Genomic DNA, 18,424 nt, shown 5'->3' on the forward strand with positions numbered 1-18,424 from the left:
CCTATTGGCAAATGATCGTTTTTATTTTTATTTTTTTAAAGATTTAATTTATTCATGAGAGACAGAGAGAGGCAGAGACATAGGTAGAGGAAGAAGCAGGCTTCTTGCAGGGAGCCCATTGCAAGACTCTATCCCAGGACCCCAGGATCACAACCAAAGCCGAAGGCAGATGCCCAGCCACTGAGCCACCCAGAGCCCCAGCAAATGATCGCTTTAATGTTATTGCTGAATGTGGTTTGCTGATAATGTGTTGAGGATTTTTGCATCTTGTTTTATCAGAAATACCAGCCTGTCATTTTCTTTTTTTGTAGTGTCTTCAGCTTTGGTACCAGGGTAATGCCGACCTCATAGAATATATTTGGAAGCTTTCCTTCCTTTCTGTTTTATTAGAATAGTTTGAGGAACTTAGGTATTAACTCTTTAAATGTTTGGTAGAATTCACCTAAGAAGCCATCGGTACCTTGACTTTGTTTGTTTGAGAATACAAGAACAATAACCTAAATGCGTGGATATTTGGGCTGTTTTCTTGATGAATTCCTTTAGGATTTGCTCATTTATTTGCATTTGCTTCGGGGCATTTGTACTTGGTGTGTATGCCCTGGTAGATTGTCATGAATGTAGTAGCACCTCCAAGGCTTTACCACAGAGATTAGACTGGTTCTGTATGAATGGCAGCTCTGTTGTGCTGTGTGCCATTTTGGCTTAGGTTTGGCACTTGACCTGCCATCTGTCTGTTCCTCAAAGTTACTTGGCATTAAGTTTATGCTGTAGTCTGGTTCTCTTTCCTCCCTGTAATATTGCAAATAGATGAGCTCTGTGTATGTGTTGAAGAAAGAAGCACATTAAATCACCTAATACTTTTACATTAAATGGATGTCTAGTTCATTCTCTTGATTTACAAAATGCTGAATAAAGAATTTAGTTCTAACTTTTTGAGAGGTTAAAACTAAAGAAGATTCAATAAAAATTACATTATTTTATTCTGTTATTTTCAATTTAGAGTGAAAGATTTATAAAGAAAATGTTGAATGTTGATACTTTTGGGGTTTAGACATAGTACCATAAGAGTAAGCATCCCAATAGTGAGAACCCCAGCATGTGTGACTGACATGTTACTTTGTGATGAGCGTGGTGGCTGGAGTGTCCCATACCTCCTGAGATTTCTGCAGGACGGCCTTTGAGGGATGGATGCTCTGTTGTCCTCACTATTCAAAACAGGTGGGCACATCCTGCCCCAGCATGTGGCGCTGGAAACTGGTCAGCATGTTGGGCTCCAGTGAGATCTTGTTTCAGTTTGGCCTTTGTTGCTGTGTCTGTTGCAGAATAATCCGCACAAGCTGACTTTGTCAATGACACCCGATGACAAGTATCCGGAGAAACAAGCACAGATGGAGACAGAAAAACTAAAGCAGAAGGTCAACTCTCTTTCCCCGAAGGACAAGCAGCAGATCTATGAGAAAGGTAGATGTTTTCATCCTAACTCCTAGCCTTCAGCCAAACCCAGTGAACTTTGTAAAGGGAATGTACAGTTGGATGCAAGTATCATTTCCACTAACAGACATTTATTGGGCACTGACAAAGGTCAGTGCTGGGTGTGATGGCTTCAGTGCCAGGGTTTGCCTTTATTCTCAGGAGATTCATCCTCTAGTTCAGCAGGAAAGACAGAAGTTGTAGGAAGGAGGCCTTACATTTTACAGATTTTATAAGTACTTGGTACTTACCAGGGGCTGTAATATACCACTAAAATCTGTTATGTTGCAGTCTGTAGTTATAGTTAATCACCAAGTGAGCACTGCAGACTGTATGATTTTGAGCTCGGAAGAAGTGAATCTCACTAGGGGTGGTGGAAGGGGAACTAGGGTTGGTGGAAGGGGAGGAAGGCGGGGGTGGGCGTGAATGGGTGACGGGCACTGAGGGGGGCACTTGACGGGATGAGCACTGGGTGTTATTCTGTATGTTGGCAAATTGAACACCAATAAAAAATAAATTTATTATTTTAAAAAAGTAACAGAAAAAATAAAAAGAAGTGAATCTCGGTGAGGGATGAAGGCCTTGTCATGAGGTCCCGCCCGTGTCTGTGTGGTGCAGGTGTGGGTGAAGACAGAGTCAGCTACATGATTTCTTACTGTCTAAACACACACTTAATGTTAGGCCCAGTGGTCTGCTCCAGAGTATTTGCCCAAAAGAAATGAAAGTGTATGTCCACACAAACTTCAGGGGAGCTATATTTCCATCAACATGGTATATCTGTACTGGGAAATATGGCTCAGCCACACAAAGAGGAGCAAAATCCTGGTACACTCAATAGTGAGGAATCTCTAGAGCATTGTGCTGGGGAGTTAGCAGGCACAAAAATACCTACTCAGTCCATTTACATGAAATTGTAGAAGTGGTAAAACCATCCTAACAGAAGCAAGTGAGGGCAGGGGGTCACCTGCAGGGAGCCAGGAGGGAACTTTCTGGGGAATAGAAATGTTCTGTCTTCACGTGATGATTACATTACTTTATGCATTTGTCAGAATTCATTGAATTATCTTTACAACTGTGGATTTTGTCATATGTAAATTCTATATTAACAGAGTCTACCAAAATAGGTATACAGAACGTACAGACACCGCCTACCTCTCCAGAGTGGTAGTTGGCTGGGATTATGTGAAGGATGGTATTGTTGGCTTTCGATAGGAAGTGAGTAATGCTAGATTTCATGATTTAATCTCATCAAGGCAGAGTTAATTTCAGCATGTAACCTCTCCCTCTGTCTCAGAGTTCTTGTTTTGACATACAGCTATTCATACATTTAATAGCTAATTGTGAGTAATATAACAATCACTTTTGTTGCATGTGTGCCAGTTGACAAATGCCAACTTGCTTTTTTAAATTGAGATATTGATTGCTTCTTGGCCTTTGGTTAAGATCAACTGTAGTACTGTTCTGATACATTTAACACATGATGATGCATTTCTATTCGGGCACAATCTATTAAGTGGATTTAAGTAAGTAAGTAGAGATGTAAGTGGTACATTATGAGTTTCAAGAGTGTAGCACCATGAATGGCTATTTGTGCAGATTGCTCAGTGATCACAATGCACCTCGTTGACATCTGTCACCACACAGTTGGAATTTATTTTCTTGTGTTGGGAACTCATGAGATCTACTCTTAGCAACTTTCAGATATGCAACACGGCACTATTACCCAGAGTCACCAATGCTGTGCATTGCATCCCATGACTTATATCTGTAAGTTTGTACCTTTTGACCCCCTTCATCCATTCCTCTCACCCCAGCCCCCAACCTCTGGCACCCACCAATCTGTTGTCCATGTCTGTGAGCTTGGTGTTTGTTTTTTCGGGTGCCATTTATGAGTGGGCTCATAGAGTATTTGTTTTTCTCTGACTTCTTTTACTTAGTGTAATGACCTCTGTATTGCCATAAATGACAAGATTTCATTGCTTTTCTATAGCTGGATAATAATCCATTGTGTATATACCACATCTGTATCCATCGGTACATCCACATGTACTCATGTTTTGGCTTTTGTGAACAACACTGGAATGAACATGGGGGTACAGATACCTTTTCAAGTTAGAGTTTTTGTTTTCTTTGGGTAAATGCCCAGAAGCAGAATTGCTGGATAATGTAGTGGTTCTGTGTTTGATTGAACAGCTTCCATACTGTTCTCCACAGTGGCTGCAGTTTGCATTCCCACCAACAGTGCCCAAGGGCTACCCCCCTTTCTCTGCATCCTTGCCAACACTTATTTCTTGTCTTTATGACTTTAACCATTCTGATGGGTGTGAGGTGAGACCTCATCATGGTTTTGATTTGCATTTCCCTATGTTGATTGTTATGGAGCACTTCATATTCTTGTTGGCCATCTGTATGTCTTCTCTAGGAAAGTGACTGTTCAAGTCCTCTGCCCATTTGTAACGTTTTGGTGTTGAACTGTGTAAGTTCTGTTACATCTTTGGTATTAGCCCTTTACAGATGAGGCTGGCCGTATTTTCTCCCATTCCATAGATCGCCTTTCATTTTGTTGATGGTTCCCTTTGCTGTGCAGAAACTTTAGTTTGATGAAGTCCCACCCATTTTCCATTTTTGATGAAAGCCCTTTGTGGCACAGAACATAATTCCAGGTCTAAGCAACAGAACGTACATTCTCTGAGTTGTCAGGTTGTTGGCATGGCCACAGAGGTATGCTCTTGTCCACACCCAACATGTGAGTGGATGGAGGCTCATTTTACAAAAGCATGTTACTTTACAGATTACCACAGAGTTCCATTAAGTAGGAGATAGTGCTAGTGCATGTAAGGGGGTATTGCAGGTCAGTAAGTCTTAAATGAGGACTTTAGTGTGAGCAATCTGTGAATCAAAGGTTAATCTGTAGCTGACCACCAATGAACATAGTGAGCATGGGAAGTTAATTAACTTTAAACCATCCTCCAGTTTGGGCCATCTCTGTATAATGGGTCACATGCTGTTGTGAAGGGCTGTAGCCTCTGCCATGGGGAGCGTGTTGCTGGCCGAGGAGAAGCTGCTGGTAGAGATCGCTGTGTGCCTACAGGTGCTTTGGGAAAGGAGCAGCAGGTGTCAGGGTGTGGCTGCCGACAGGATGAGGGGTGGGCCCTCCAGCTACTCCCCAGACTAGGTGAGGGGAGAGGCAGGAAGCAGGCTTTCAGGTCCAGCACACAGGCCCAGGGGTGCAAGGGGTAGTAGGGGCAGGGTCAGCCTAGTTGGTCGACGGAACAGACTGGTGAGGGCGGGCCTGGGAATTCTGTGGGAATTTGCAGGAAACCTGCGCCTTAGTGCCTCCTGCAGCGAGTGCTGTGTGCCAGCCCCAAGAGGCCAGGTCCCTGTGTCCGGCCACCCTGAAGGCCCCTGGAGGTGATAGGTGCTGGGGACCGCAGGGGGCCAGACATGGAGGCAGCTCAGCCCAGCTCTTCACACTGTCGTGGGAAATGAACTTTTGTTTGACAGAACTTCACTGGAGTCTTTGCTAATGTACCATCCAGCGCTGTTGTCAGCGCATGTGCTGAGCCTTGGTTCTCTCCCTGATGGGCTGGGCCGTTGTATCTCCAGGAAGGAGGGGTCTCCCCCTCTCCCCAGATCCGTGAGGGCTCAGGCCCAGAAGGAGGTATGCTTGAATTCGTAATTTGTGAAATTTATGTGATTACAAGCATGGTGCTGAAATTAGTGCAGATGAAATAAGAATAGACAAGTTCAAAAGTTGGAGCTTCACGCCAGTGAGAAATGGGTTGAAAACTCTGGCCCACCACCACCCTCCTCCCCGTGAAGTGGTTCCCTTAAGTGACTGAGAGGAGGAGAGTTCAGAAAGCACGGTCTCCTGAGCAGGTTACTGGGCCTTGGAATGGGCTTGCTGGGAAACATGGGAACTGTAAAACCACAGGGCTGGTGGTGCGGCCAGGCTGACTGTCAGGATGAAAGGCAGCAGCAGGGACAGACAGACAGACAGACAGACGGACAGCGTCAGACCTCCCAGTGGCCGTCCTGAGCGTTCATCACCTCGCTTTGTTCTAGGCTTAGAACTACAGGATCAGCAGAGTAGACTTCAGGATGCCTCGTGTCTGCCAGCACTGAAGGTGTCGGACATCGAGCCCACCATGTCATTCACGGAGTTGGAGGTGGCCCTGGCAGGTCAGTCCCTGGGCATGGTGTCTGCAGGAGGTGCCACATGTGAATGATTCCCATGAAACGTCCAACCGCCCTCTTGATAGGCTTACTCTTCACGGTTCGTGTAGGTGGGATTTCCCGCGCGGTGACAGTAGACTTCCCTACTCAGGGACATTCCTCGCAGTGGGCTCACAGAGTGCTGCTTCCACAGTCCCACGAGGCTCCTGATCACCCGGTGGCTGTACTGAGCACAGCCCGAGGGCCGCCGGCACCCTCTGTGCCCCTGGTCCAGCCTCACCCCGTCAGGAGAGGCGGCAAGCCGCGCAGGGAGCCCGAGCACACAGCAGGGCCGCGGCGTGGTCTCCTGCCAGCTCCTTCCGGCCCACCCTGCATCGCTGCTCGTGGGGAGGCGTGTGAGACATGCTGCGGCAGCAGCACACTGTTGGGTGCCGGTGGCCGTCTTGGGCATGCTGTGCCCGAGGAGTCCTGACGCCCTGCTGCACTCCCACCAGGGCCATCCCACTGGTTCACAGGGCTCCTCCGTTCACCACGCTGATGCATGAATGTGCATGCACGAATGAGATCTTTGTTTCTGGGTGAACAGAAACAGGACGCTCAGGACGGCCACTGGGACTGTTTCTGCAAAGTGGGGTTACTAACGAGTTTGAGTTTCCCCTAGCTATGGTTTATCAGTGAGGTTCATTAAGTGTTCATTAAAAGAATTAGTGAAGGTAGACCACGGGTTGTCCATAAATGCCCTGCACCCACTGCTGCTGTAAGAAATTGAGCCCGCAACACCTGCCCCCGAGGACCTTGGGACTCCAGAGGTCATGGGGGCCACGGTGGGTCCTCAGACCCCGGGTTTGGGGGTGGCATTTGGGAGGGGTGAGAGAGTGGGAGCTGTCAGCCCACCGTGACAGCATGGAGGGCTGCAGGTGGGCACAGGCAGTGTCCGGCCTGCCCAAGCACCAGGGTAGCTCCAGAGCCTGAAGAGCACTCCTTGCCCAGCCCTCTCAGAGGCATGGGTTGTTTAGTGGTCACCAGGAATGGGCAGTAGTCTTTGCTGATGGAAATTTTAAATACCCTTGAAAAGCACCAGCATTTTAAAAATAACAATGATCATGCGATTCAAAAGTCTGCCTTTTGTCTCTGCAGCTGGCGAGACCCCCGTGCAGTACTGTGCCCAGCCCACCAACGGCGTGGTGTACTTCAGAGCATTCGCCAGCCTGCACACCCTCCCCAACGAGCTCCGGCCCTACGTGCCGCTCTTCTGCAGCGTCCTCACCAAGTAAGGGGACACACGTGTTGGTGCAGTCAGCACGTCTTCATGTATTTTGTTACTGAATTTTTCTGTATAGGTATTTATTTTGCTTTGGTGCATCAGCAGTCACTTTTCAGCATATGTCAATTTTGAAAACCCATAGTGTTATTAAAGTGTGAGTAAAATGTGATATATTTGTTGAGAAGTCGTTCTACAAAAGCTGTATTTTCTTACTAAAATGTAAGGACTTAAAGTATTTATAAGCCCAGAGTACATGGTGATACTTAGACATATCTATGTCAACAACTTAGTTCCTTTTAAAATGGTGAGAAGAATGATTGTTGCATCATCAGCATATGTAAGTCAACAAGTGTGCCACATAGGCACGGGGTGACCTTGAGAGGCCAAGGCACGTGCCCCCCTCCGTGGAGCCAACTAGCTGCTGTTACTCTAGGAAGCTATTGTCTGCATCCGTGTGGGAACACGGGGGACCCAGGTGCCAGGACAGCACGGCAGGGGGACTCTAGCAAGTGGGCCAGCCGCCCCGAGCCCCCCGTGTGCTCAGCCTTCTCCGAGAGGGAGCCCGAGGATGTGGGTTCTGTGTGAAGACCCCTCCAGCCATTTCCACGTTCTCCTCCCCCAGGCCTCCTGCTGCTCGTCCTTCGGCGGCACGGCCATTCCAGGGAGACCTCATGAGTGGCGCTGTGGCCTGAGTTATTACCCAGGGAATAGGATGTTGTTCCAGAAAGCATCATCCACCTGAGAGGACTTCTGCTATTCCTGAAACTCAGGAAGGCTTGCTCTCCAGATGTCCTTTCTGACCTGAGCATTTGGGCAGGGGAAGTCTGTGCCAGGATGTCATAGAGAAAGGAAAACGTAGCGACCACCAGAAGCCCCAGAAAGCTTGGTGCTGCCGCAGTGGAGCTTAGTGTCCCGTTAGCGCCGGGCAGCTGCTGTGTCCGCCTGGAACGAGGCGCACGGTGGGATGCACAGCTGTGCTCTAGTGTTGCTGAGGTGTGAGGGCGGGGCTGCAGAGGGTGCGGCCCGGCCGACCCGTAGGCGGCTCACGGCTGATGGGGACGCGGCCAAGACCGTGCTGGCAGCTGGGGGAACCGTGCTTTGCTGTCGACAGGCTGGGCTGCGGCCTTCTGGACTACAGGGAGCAAGCGCAGCAGATCGAGCTGAAAACGGGGGGGATGACCGTGTCGCCCCACGTGCTGCCCGACGACGTGCATCTGGACACGTACGAGCAGGTAGCGTGGTGCTTCTGTATCCCAGGGCGCTCCACGGGGGTTCTCCAGCACCTTTTTTCCCCTCTTAAATAACTTTTCTTTCTTTCATGATTCAGGGTGTGCTTTTCTCATCTTTCTGCCTTGATAGGAACCTTCCGGACATGATGCACCTATGGAGTGAAATATTCAACAGGTAACCGTTAGTAAAGACCTAATTCTGGGGCTCAAGGGTTGTCAAAGCAGTTTCTACTCATTTCTCTGTGGTGGTTGGTTTCTGAGGTTAATTTTAGTTGTAATTCCTGAGGGTACTTAAATCATTTGGAAACTAGTTTTCCATGATATTGAAAGGGGTTATGGGCGGGTGTCGAGGAACTTAACGCCTTTTTCTTTTTACAAAGCCCGTGCTTTGAAGAAGAAGAACACTTCAGAGTGTTGGTTAAGATGTGCGCTCAAGAGCTGTCCAACGGGATCCCTGATGCAGGGCACCTGTACGCGTCCGTCAGGGCGAGCAGGACCCTGACACCCACGGGGGACCTACAGGAGACCTTCAGCGGGATGGAGCAGGTGAGGAGCCAGGTCTTCCAGAGTTGGTGACAAACTGTTTACATCCCAGAAAACCAAATTTCATAGGAAAGGTTCTTTTAATTCCCCCTCGTCGGCCCACCCGTCCCCGAGCTGAGCCGGGCAGGTGCATCCCATCCCGGCACAGTCACATTCCCGACCGGGAGGGAGGAGCACCTGTGGTGGCCGCCCCGCCCGGGGGTCTGTCTCTAGGTGTCGGCTTCTCCGGCTCAGGTGAAGTTGATGAAGAGGATCGCGGAGATGACAGACCTCGGGCCGGTGCTGAGGAAGCTGCCGCACATCCAGAAACACGTGTTACACCGGGACAACATGAGGTAGCGCCTCCCCCGCCGTTCCCTGAGTGCGGTGTTCAGATTCTTCTCACTTGAAGTTGTAGTTACGTACACTCACCTTCAATCAGAGAGAGAGTCTGGGGCTTGGGGTCAGTCATGGAATTTGTTCTGGATTTCAGATGTTTCCCATCATCAAGAAACCTTTTTTTATGGGAAAAAAATATTTTAAGTTTAGTAAATGTGGAAGGTGGGAAAGCAAGCTATTGCAATCCTAGAACTGCAAAGTAGGTATTATCTTGCTAGTGTTCTATAAGCATGAGACGGGAAAGGTTAGCTTACTTTAGAGCAGAGTAAAGATGCAGAGTTTCTCGTGAGAGCAGTTACCTGATGACACGAGTCACACACAGTCGCCCTCAGGCCGGTGAGCACGAATGACATGGTAACAGGGTTGACAGTGTACTTTGAGTGTCTCACTAGCAGGGGCACAAATGTGGATTAGCTTGTAGTTCCTCATAAAGGGTCCCCCAGGGCTTCCTGGCACAGCACCTGGCTGCCACTTCTGGGCCATGGCCCCCCTGCACCCATGGGCACTCAGACCTTCTGTCTCCTCTGTAAGACACGACTTGGCAGATTTGTGCAAGAAGTGGATGATGGCTCCCGCGTGTAGTCAGCAGTAATATGATGGCACCTGCTATTAATTACAATAAATTCAAAAAAAGAAAAACAAAACAAAACAAAATAATAATTAGAATAAATTCAGGAGCTACGGCCTGAAGGGAGAGACACACGCCGTCGGTAGTCTGTACCGTCCAGTAACTTGTACGTGAGAACAGTATTTGTGATTTTGTGGAATTTCCAATAGTACATTTCTGGGAGCCTGGGACGTCTTTGGCAACTGCCACTTCACTTTAAGGACCAGTTCACGTTTCAGGGTGTTGATTTCTCTCTTAGACGGTAATGTAGGTTTTCTGCCTGCAGACAGTGTGAGTCGGAAGGCACTGTGGGCAGACCTTGCCTGGGTCCTGGGCTGTCCACGGAGCTGAGCGTCGGCGGTACGCTCGTGGCGTCCGCGTGGCCGTCCCCCGGCTCTGGCCCTGACCTCACGGGAAAGCACTGTGGAGACGGCTCTGTTACGTCAGCATTGGGCTACTCTTTACTTCTAATGTTTTTGAACACTATTTTTTTTTTTTTTTAAGATTTTATCTATTCCTGAGACACAGAGAGAGACACAGGCTCTGTGAGAGGGAGAAGCAGGCCTCATGCAGGGAGCCCAATTTGGGACTCGATCCCAGGACCCCGGGGTCACGCCCTGAGCCGAAGGCAGATGCTCCACCGCTGAGTCACCCAGGGGCCCCTTGAACATTATTTGATACAAAATGGATGTAGTAGTCACGTCCTTGTGTTCTTGTGTTACTTCTACGAAATACTGAGTGAAACAGTGTTTTATGTTTTATAGTAATGGTTTCTGACATATTTGTGAATTTTTTTTTTTTTTTGCACAGGTGCTCCATGAATGCTACACCTCAACAGATGTCTCTGGCAGCAAAAGCAGTAGAAAAGTTCATTAGAAGCCTCAGTTGGAGTAAAAAAGAACAGGAGCCTGTGTGCCCGTATGTGGTCGAGGTGAGACCTGCTCCCTGGCCACAGCACCATCGGCCCCTTTTATTCCCACTAGTGTCCCATCTAGGGGGTACGATGTCTGTGGTGTCCCCACGGCATGGCAGGGCGAGGTAAGAAGTGAACTCAAAGTGCCCTTGTCACTCGAGCCTTGGAGAGAACACTTCCTGCCGGGGAAGAACAGTGGATTTGAGAGCCGCACCATTGGCGTGAGAATGGCCCAGGACTGACTCGGTGTCCCGTTCCCCGCCGAGCAGGTTTAGTCTGGCTCAGCAGAACCGTCAAGGAGCTTCTCCTGGGGGAGGTGGACAGTGCAGGGGTGTTACAGAGCATTCCTGCTCCCGTGACTGTGGCAGGGCCACTGGGCCTGTCTTTCCAGTGCTGGAGCTCCCAGGAAGGGGGCATGCTCCTGCCTCTCCCTGACCATCTGGAAATCCGTACAGAAATGTCATGTGCTTAAAGCGGGGTTACTGAAAATACGTAAGCACATGTGCCCCGACACTTGTCACTGGCTATGAGTTTTCGAGACTGTATCTTATCCGTTTAAGGGGAGTTGGGATTTTTCTCATCTCTCTTGGAAACATTTTACTTTCAGAAACCTGCACCTGGTGGATCCAGCGTAAGCTCCCACGTGAGCGGCCCCCGAGTCCTAAGGAAGCTGATCACAGTAAGTTAACACGGTCCCCGTCACCTTGGAGAGAGCAGGTCCGGGGTTGTCTGCCCTGCCATCAGGCCCCTCACCCCCCGGGGTCTCTCCCCTGCGGGCAGGGCTGTAGCCCGTCCTGCACCTGTCAGGGCCCTTGGGCTCCCCGCCTCGCTGTCAGCTGGGCACCCTACACCCTCTACCTGCGCCGCTGCAGTGCATGAGGGCTCCCGTTTGGTTCATCAGAGGATGGCAGTGTAACATGTTTCTGGAGAAAAACGCAAAGATGAGGTCACCAAGTCACTTACGGGTGGAAACCATGTAGGAGGAAATGTTTCTAACCGAGAAACTACACACTATAGCCCTGGGTCAGGGTTGAGTGCTTCGTTGTCCAGAGAGCTTGTGTGGAAGGACGCGGTCACCGTGCCCTTAGCCGCGAGGGCAAGGCCAGGGGTCCTGCGGGAGGAACCCACACAGCCTGCCTGTCCTCCTCAGGACCCCACCTTCAAACCGTGCCAGATGAAGACGCACTTCCTGCTGCCCTTCCCGGTGAACTACGTGGGCGAGTGCATTAGGACGGCCCCTTTCACAGACCCGGACCACGCCAGGTGCGGGGCCAGGGGCGGGATGGCCGGGGTGGGCGTGCAGGCCCGGCCCCCACGGCTGCTGGGGGTTTCCGTGAGGATAGAATTACAGGTGGCGCTCAGCTGTTTGGCCAGTTTGTTTCCATGCTCCCAGGAGGTAAATGTGTGTCCTGAGTGCTGAGCCCTCGCACCAGGGGTATGTGCTCCCCTGTTGAACAGGCTGAGAGCACGGACATGTCCTAAGGAGGACCCTGGCAGTAGCAGTACCCGTATTTTTTCCCCTTTCTTTGCTTTTGTTAGTTTTCCAGCAGTGAACTCGTTTTCTTTCTTTGAAAATAAGTGGGAGGTCAGCCCCCAGTCCCTGCTGGAGAGGGGGGCACCCGTCTGCACAGGTCTGGCACCGTGAACCCACGATAGGAGCAGCTCCCCACCCCCCGCCATCTCCGGGGGACACCTGTTGGCTCCTGCAGTTGGCTGGACTGAGACCAGTCAGTGGGGAGCGAGCAGGGCCCCACTCAGTCCTGGAAGGTCCTTGCTGGAACCATCCGTCTCTTCCAGCGCATCGGCCATAGCTGCACTTGATCTGAATGTAGGACTCAGAAGTGCACTCTCGGAGTGTGTACACCTGTGGAAATCTCCTTAGGAGCTTTCCGTGTTTCAGTGGAGACACACGGCCACATCACTGGGGGATCTAAAGAAAGGATGGTTTATACATTTGCCCGAGCGATAAAATTTAGTCACCTCTTCCCTTGCTCAGAGTCTCAGTATCCCTGTGTGCTGTAGCCAGAGGAGCCCGGAAGTGTCAAGGGGCGTCCACGTCCCTCTCACCACCTCTTCCCACAACCCTGCCTTGAAAATTCACCTCACGTTGTTCTCGTGATTGTTCTCTCTTGTTCATTAGAAAAGGGGAGACCGTAGTGCATCTTGGTTTTATCCTAAGCCAGAAAGACATCAAATGCGTAACTACTTTGTTAAGTACGGTACTTCCCTGGCAGGCCTGCAGCTTTTAACGTGCTTTTTTTTTAATCATTCATTTCAGTCTTAAGATCCTTGCACGTTTGATGACTGCCAAATTCTTGCATACAGAAATCCGAGAAAAGGGTGGTGCTTATGGTGGAGGCGCCAGACTCAGCCGTGATGGGGTGTTCACACTTTACTCGTACCGGTGAGTCGGCGCTGCCCCTCCCGACTCTGGATCCCCCAGGCATCCGCAGGTCCCCCCATCTTACGTGTTGGGGTGAGTCTGTGAAGAAGCGTTTCCCCTTGTCTCGCTTCTTGGGCGCATCCCCACACCCAGCAACATCGTCTCGTTGTCAGTGTCTACGAGCAGTGGTACGTAACACGAACTTTGGCCTCAATGTTTACCTGTTACCAAACACCAAGATTTTAGTTACAGACAAGCCGAGAGCTTCACGGGCTCCTGTCGGGCCCAGTGTGGGTGCTGGGCGCTTCGTTGTCACGGCCCCTGACTCTTCTCGCCCCTTTTCTAGAAGGCTTCTAAGCATATGCCTTAGAATACCCCAGGTGCAGGATGAGGCTGCTGCCCCTGACGCAGTCTCCCTGCTTCCCCCTGGTCACGTCCTGGGACTCTTAGAGGACGCATCTGCACCTACAGGACAGGAGCACGGCTGTGACCCTTACCTCCACGGCACCTGCAGGGGGCACATGCTGCCGTGAGCAGAACAGGAAGGAAGGGTGTCCGGGCTCGCTGGCCTGTATGTGGGGGGTTATGTGTCTATTCTGGGTGCGTCTGAAGGAAGTGAGGGGTTTTACTCTTAGCTTCTGCACGCGAGTCTCCTTCCCTGTCTATTTGACTTCCCATATCTGTGAAATCAGGTGCATTTAATCTGTGGTGAAGTAGGTCATGGGTGTCTCTGCCCTCCTAGGGATCCACGTTCAACAGAGACGCTGCAGTCTTTCTCTGAGGCTGTGGAGTGGGCTAAGGCCGGGAGGTTCACACAACAGGACATTGACGAAGCAAAGCTTTCTGTTTTCTCCGTCGTGGACGCCCCCGTGGCTCCTTCAGACAGAGGTATTTGGAATAAGCAACAAACCACCTGAGAAGTGGTGTTGCCCAAGCACCTGCCCTGAGCTCCTCTGAGCTGTGTGCCTGTCCTCAAACCCCTCCGACCCTCCTTTAGGATGCGTAGACGTCCCCCTTGAGCTTCTCAGCACCCAGGCTGGGACATCTCGTGTTGGCCACTCACAGAGTGTGGAATCCTGTCCTCTCAGAGCTTGAGTGATGGGAGGCCCAGGGGCCCCAGGAGCACCCCAGGGTGGGTGGCCCGAGTCTGGGGGAGGAAGCCACTCTGACTTGGCCTCCACACCCGAGGGGAGAGGCTGGATGAGAATGTGAAGGTCACCAGCGTGACCTCTGGGCGTGTGTCCCTCGGGCGCCCTTAGAACAGGCTTAGCTGCCCCTGCCAGCCGCTCTGAGTTTCCGTGTCCATGGTCAGGGCTGGACCACTTTCTTTGTGGCCTCTCGGATGAGATGAAGCAGGTGCACCGGGAGCAGCTCTTCGCCGTCAGCCGCGAGGGTCTCATCAACGTGAGCACCAAGTATGTACCGCGTGGCCCAGTGTTCAGGGCTCCCCTGTGGCCGCCAAGGCTCCTAATGTGGGAAACACCCTGACGTGTCCCCGCCTGCCTTCCAGGTACCTTGGCGTTGGGAAGAGCACACACGGGTTGGCTCTGCTTGGACCAGAGAACGCAGAGATCGCTAAGGACCCGTCGTGGATAGTAAGATAGCGAGCAATTCTGACTGTACGCAGGGGTTGAGCGGCACCGGCGGGCACGTGAGGCTCCTGAAAATGAAGCCTGAGCTCATTTAGTTGGAAAGGTGAGAGAAGTTACTGGTTCCCTGCACATTTTGCTCACATCATTCTTAGAATTTTGGGTGGCCCAGTTAGACCAAGCTCTTCTGTCCTCGAAGGAAAGATCATGAAGAAATGAATTGAAATCATGTATTAAATGCTAGAGATGCACAAATTATTCTAAGAAATGGATATGTTTATTTTACCTGGAACACTTAACTTATTTTTAAAACGTAAAAATAAAAGATAACTCTGACTTGACCTACCTGTGATTTAGTCATTATTTTAAGTGACGTTTTGCTAGAGAAGTTCTTGGGGCCTTTACTGAAAAACAAACCGACTATTGATTTGTGAAACCGGTGTGGTCACACCACAGACGCTGGGGAAGTCTGTAACAGATGGGCGGCCTGAAGGATTAATAAGCACATTAAGCTTCTCCCACTGTCTTTGGGGGAGGGAGTATCCGCTGGCTCTCGTGGCCACGCCACCCTCAGGTCCCCGATGGAACTCGACTCTGCAGCTCCCTGTATGTCTCCGGCGACAGGAGAGGCAGAAACAGATGCCTAGTTCGCCAGCTCCCTGTGCCCAGGGAAGCCAGGCTCTCCGTGTCCCCCTGGCTGGGATGGCCCACGGCCCTATGGGGCCCTCCCCTGGGTCCTCCCCGACACAGCGATGAGTTTCCTCGGCAGGAGGGCCTCGGCCTCTGTGTGCAGTGAGGCTCCAAACTCACCTTGTTCTCAAAACACATCCCCAGTTCCTGTTTTTAATTCTACCCCTGGCCTCACTCAAGTTGGGTCGCCCCACCTGGCTGGTGTCCAGTGCAGGGCCCGTCTGCACACTTGACAAGTCGCACCTCTACCATGGGTCAGAGCGGAGCCTTTGTCTTTTGTGACGACTTTGTACGTGCAGAGGGCCTAGCTCACCCATCCCTGCCCATAAAACTGCTGGGAAAGCCTTGACGGTGGCTCACAGATCCCGAGGCTCTAAATCCCTATGTAAAAAAACAGAGTACCACGATTGGGGTTGTAGCTCAATGTTTAATTCTACTGGCCACGCACGTGGTAAAGCAGGACACAGTATGGAACACGGAACACAGCTCATGTTGGAGTCTCGGGGCCCGAGGGGGTGGGGGAGACAGGACGGGGGCTCCGTGACTGGGTATTCACGTCGACGATACTCGCAGAAAAGTGCCGATAAATAACTTAAGTGCTAGAAAACCAGGCAGCAAACGGAAGTCCACTGCAGTGTGGGGCGGGTGGTGTCTAGATGGCAGCGGGCTCCTCGTGGCCTCGGTGGTGCACATGCTCCAGCTGGCCGGAGTCGGAGACCTCGTAGCTAGCCTCGTACTTGGCCAGGATCTTCATTAGCGGCCGCAGCTTCAGCCACCACTGCTCTTTGGGGATCCTGTGCCTGTGGACAGGAGGAGCGGCTGTCAGGATGGCTGGCCATGGCCCAGAGCACGGCTCTGGCGTCGGGGGCGGACGCAGCGTTGGACGACGGGGCGGCTTTCCTAAGCTACGTGAGCCCACTCCGTATCTTCCCAGAGATCCCCCCCCGCCCCCCCCCCTCCCCCCCCCCCCCCCGCTCCTAAAAGGCTTGTCTAAGTTGCTTTCCTGGAGCTACTTCCCGGAGTTGCTGGGCTCAGCAGTTAGGACCCCAACTCCAGCCGTGCGTGGGGTCCCTGCAGGGCAGGGAGGGCTCCCCTGGCGACGGCTTGTTTACTTACTCGAAGTCGGTTTCCTTCTTCAGCTCTGTCACCGGTTGGAAGAAAAGATTTCTTTTGCTTATTCCCAGCACGCAGATGGAATCATCGGTCACAAATCTTTTTCCTGTAAAAGATGGAAAAAATGTCAGAACAAATAATCGGGCCTGCCGGGCACAGGAGAGGTGAGGGAGAAACGGAGGCTTGCCGGCGGCGGGGGGCAGAGAAGAGCTGCGGCCGGAAGCCAGGCCCCACACTGCCCGGGGCCCTCAGACGAGGTGGGGGCGAGGCCCAGGGAACCGCCGCACGACTGCGCTTCCTTGGGGGCCGTGGGCACCGCTCCGGTACCGCTGAAGCCCTGGGACTACAGACAGGGCAGAGAGGAGGCGCCCGGGCCACGGCATGGCCCCTCTCGCTGCACAGTCACCCCCAGAGGGGCTGGTGACCTGCTCTTGGCGGCGCCCCCAGAGCTCAGGCCAGAACGTGCTTCCAGACGGTGAGCAGGTCTCGCTGCACACGCCGTGGGAGCACCCGCTTCCTCCACACAAAGCGCCAGCTCCAGTGACCTAGCACAGGAAGCCTGCGCTCCTGAGGGACATGGGGGAGGCTGCAAGGGCAGGGGAGGAGCATCCTCAGGCCAAGTAAGAACACCCAAACCTTAAGGCAGAGTCAGCTCTCCGAAAACTAAAATGAGGCTGGATCGTTTGCCTCGCTGCTTTTTAAGTCAAGGGTTGGATGTAAAACTAAACACACAGACTGGTCAGGGCAACAGCGGTGAGGTCAGGACGCGTCTGCAGTAAAGGGGGCTAAGCGTGCCACGGGAGCCAGGACATTTCCTAGAAAGCAGACTGAAACTGATTACAGAGCTGCTTTGTTGTTTCTGGAAACATTGGAAACTCCGAAGTCCACTCTCCCAAGGGAAGCAGGAGGCTCGACACGTCCCAGGGGAGTTGTCAGGCGTCCAGAAAGCAAAGTACAACTGCCGTCTCACAGACTCTTCTGACAGGGACAGGACAAGAAGGGAAGTCTCTGGAGCAGGAGGCCATCACGGGAGACGGTGCAGGAGCCGCACACAGACCCCCCACCCCCACCCCGGGAGGCGGTGCACCCTGGGAAGCAAGGTTGGGCTGGACAGCAGCTCATCAGTTAAAGGAAGTGCCCACCTCGGTCAACGCTAAAGGGTGTACGGGTATCCCCCGCTTTCACGGAAGACCTGCACTGGTACCTGTTTCCGCCAACTGAAAGGAATCCAAAGAGGATTTTCAGTTTTACAAAAAAAAAGAAAAAAGAAAAAAAGGCGAGAAGCAGCAAGGTCCTGGGGGCAGTGGGAATGGCGCCACCCCGCGCCTTCCCTGGGAACTGCAGGCAGCGTCTGCACATGCAGCTGCCTGGGCTGTGCCTGCGAGCGCCGGGCTCAACCTTGATAAGCCTCCTGCATCTGTGAGCAATGCATGCGTCCTGAGGGATTCTGGGGCCTTGGGGATGCTCAGGAGTCTGTGTGAATTAATTGCTTCGTCATGCCATTCTGGCTCATGAAATGGTCTCGTGACATAGCGAAGGAAACCCAAAATATCCTTTTGTGATCAAAAGACTACGTAACAAACACCAGCATCACGATCCCCAGTTCCTCACAGACCTACGGGTGTGACTGACTAACAGAAAGACCTCCGTTAAATAACAACCCTGGAAGCATTCCCCGTGCCACCAGGGCTGAGGCCTCGACGGGAGCTCTGCTCTCACTGCACCTCTTCGGGATTTCTCTGGAGCAACACTCACCCGCCCACAAGTAGCAAGGAAGAAGTAAAAGGTTGTATACGAGACGGGCATATGTCCATGGCTGTGAGAAACAAAACATCCACAAATAAGGGCTGGAATTCAGTGTGTAGGAAATTGTGGATTGCAAACTGTGTACAAAAATTATGTTTCCACAGGCCAACGATAAAAAAAGATAAATACCACTTACAACACATTTTTTAAGACTTCAGGTCAGGAATAAACTTAGCAAAAGACATGCAAGATCTATATGCTTTCATAAGAGATAAGGAAAGGCCTGAATATATGGAGAGAGAGTCCATGAATTAGAAAATATT

At 51.5% G+C, this 18,424-nt stretch overlaps 2 protein-coding genes across 6 annotated transcripts in view; one reads left to right on the plus strand and one right to left on the minus strand.

The window, feature by feature from the left end:
• The window catches only part of PITRM1 (pitrilysin metallopeptidase 1), a 36,954-nt gene extending 22,061 nt beyond the window's left edge, over nucleotides 1-14,893 (plus strand). The window contains exons 14-27 of one of the 2 annotated variants that reach the window (XM_049101344.1): nucleotides 1,323-1,461; nucleotides 5,536-5,652; nucleotides 6,784-6,916; nucleotides 8,022-8,142; nucleotides 8,238-8,314; nucleotides 8,520-8,685; nucleotides 8,896-9,017; nucleotides 10,478-10,598; nucleotides 11,188-11,259; nucleotides 11,731-11,843; nucleotides 12,859-12,984; nucleotides 13,706-13,851; nucleotides 14,276-14,378; nucleotides 14,474-14,893. In XM_049101344.1, coding sequence (XP_048957301.1) covers nucleotides 1,323-1,461; nucleotides 5,536-5,652; nucleotides 6,784-6,916; nucleotides 8,022-8,142; nucleotides 8,238-8,314; nucleotides 8,520-8,685; nucleotides 8,896-9,017; nucleotides 10,478-10,598; nucleotides 11,188-11,259; nucleotides 11,731-11,843; nucleotides 12,859-12,984; nucleotides 13,706-13,851; nucleotides 14,276-14,378; nucleotides 14,474-14,567 — 1,650 coding nt within the window. In that variant the 3' untranslated portion in view covers nucleotides 14,568-14,893. The remainder of the gene's footprint in view (nucleotides 1-1,322; nucleotides 1,462-5,535; nucleotides 5,653-6,783; nucleotides 6,917-8,021; nucleotides 8,143-8,237; nucleotides 8,315-8,519; nucleotides 8,686-8,895; nucleotides 9,018-10,477; nucleotides 10,599-11,187; nucleotides 11,260-11,730; nucleotides 11,844-12,858; nucleotides 12,985-13,705; nucleotides 13,852-14,275; nucleotides 14,379-14,473) is intronic. The other variant, XM_025445571.3, reaches the window with a different exon arrangement.
• Nucleotides 14,894-15,649: 756 nt separating this feature from the next.
• Nucleotides 15,650-18,424, minus strand: part of LOC112659098 (phosphofructokinase, platelet) — a 43,691-nt gene continuing 40,916 nt past the window's right edge. For all 4 annotated transcript variants that reach the window (XM_025445572.3, XM_025445575.3, XM_025445574.3 and 1 more), the window contains 2 exons: nucleotides 16,359-16,461; nucleotides 15,650-16,042 (listed from right to left, as the gene is read on the minus strand). In XM_025445572.3, coding sequence (XP_025301357.1) covers nucleotides 15,895-16,042; nucleotides 16,359-16,461 — 251 coding nt within the window. In that variant the 3' untranslated portion in view covers nucleotides 15,650-15,894. The remainder of the gene's footprint in view (nucleotides 16,043-16,358; nucleotides 16,462-18,424) is intronic.

This window comes from Canis lupus, chromosome 2, assembly GCF_003254725.2.
Source record: "Canis lupus dingo isolate Sandy chromosome 2, ASM325472v2, whole genome shotgun sequence".
Lineage (NCBI taxonomy): Eukaryota > Metazoa > Chordata > Mammalia > Carnivora > Canidae > Canis > Canis lupus.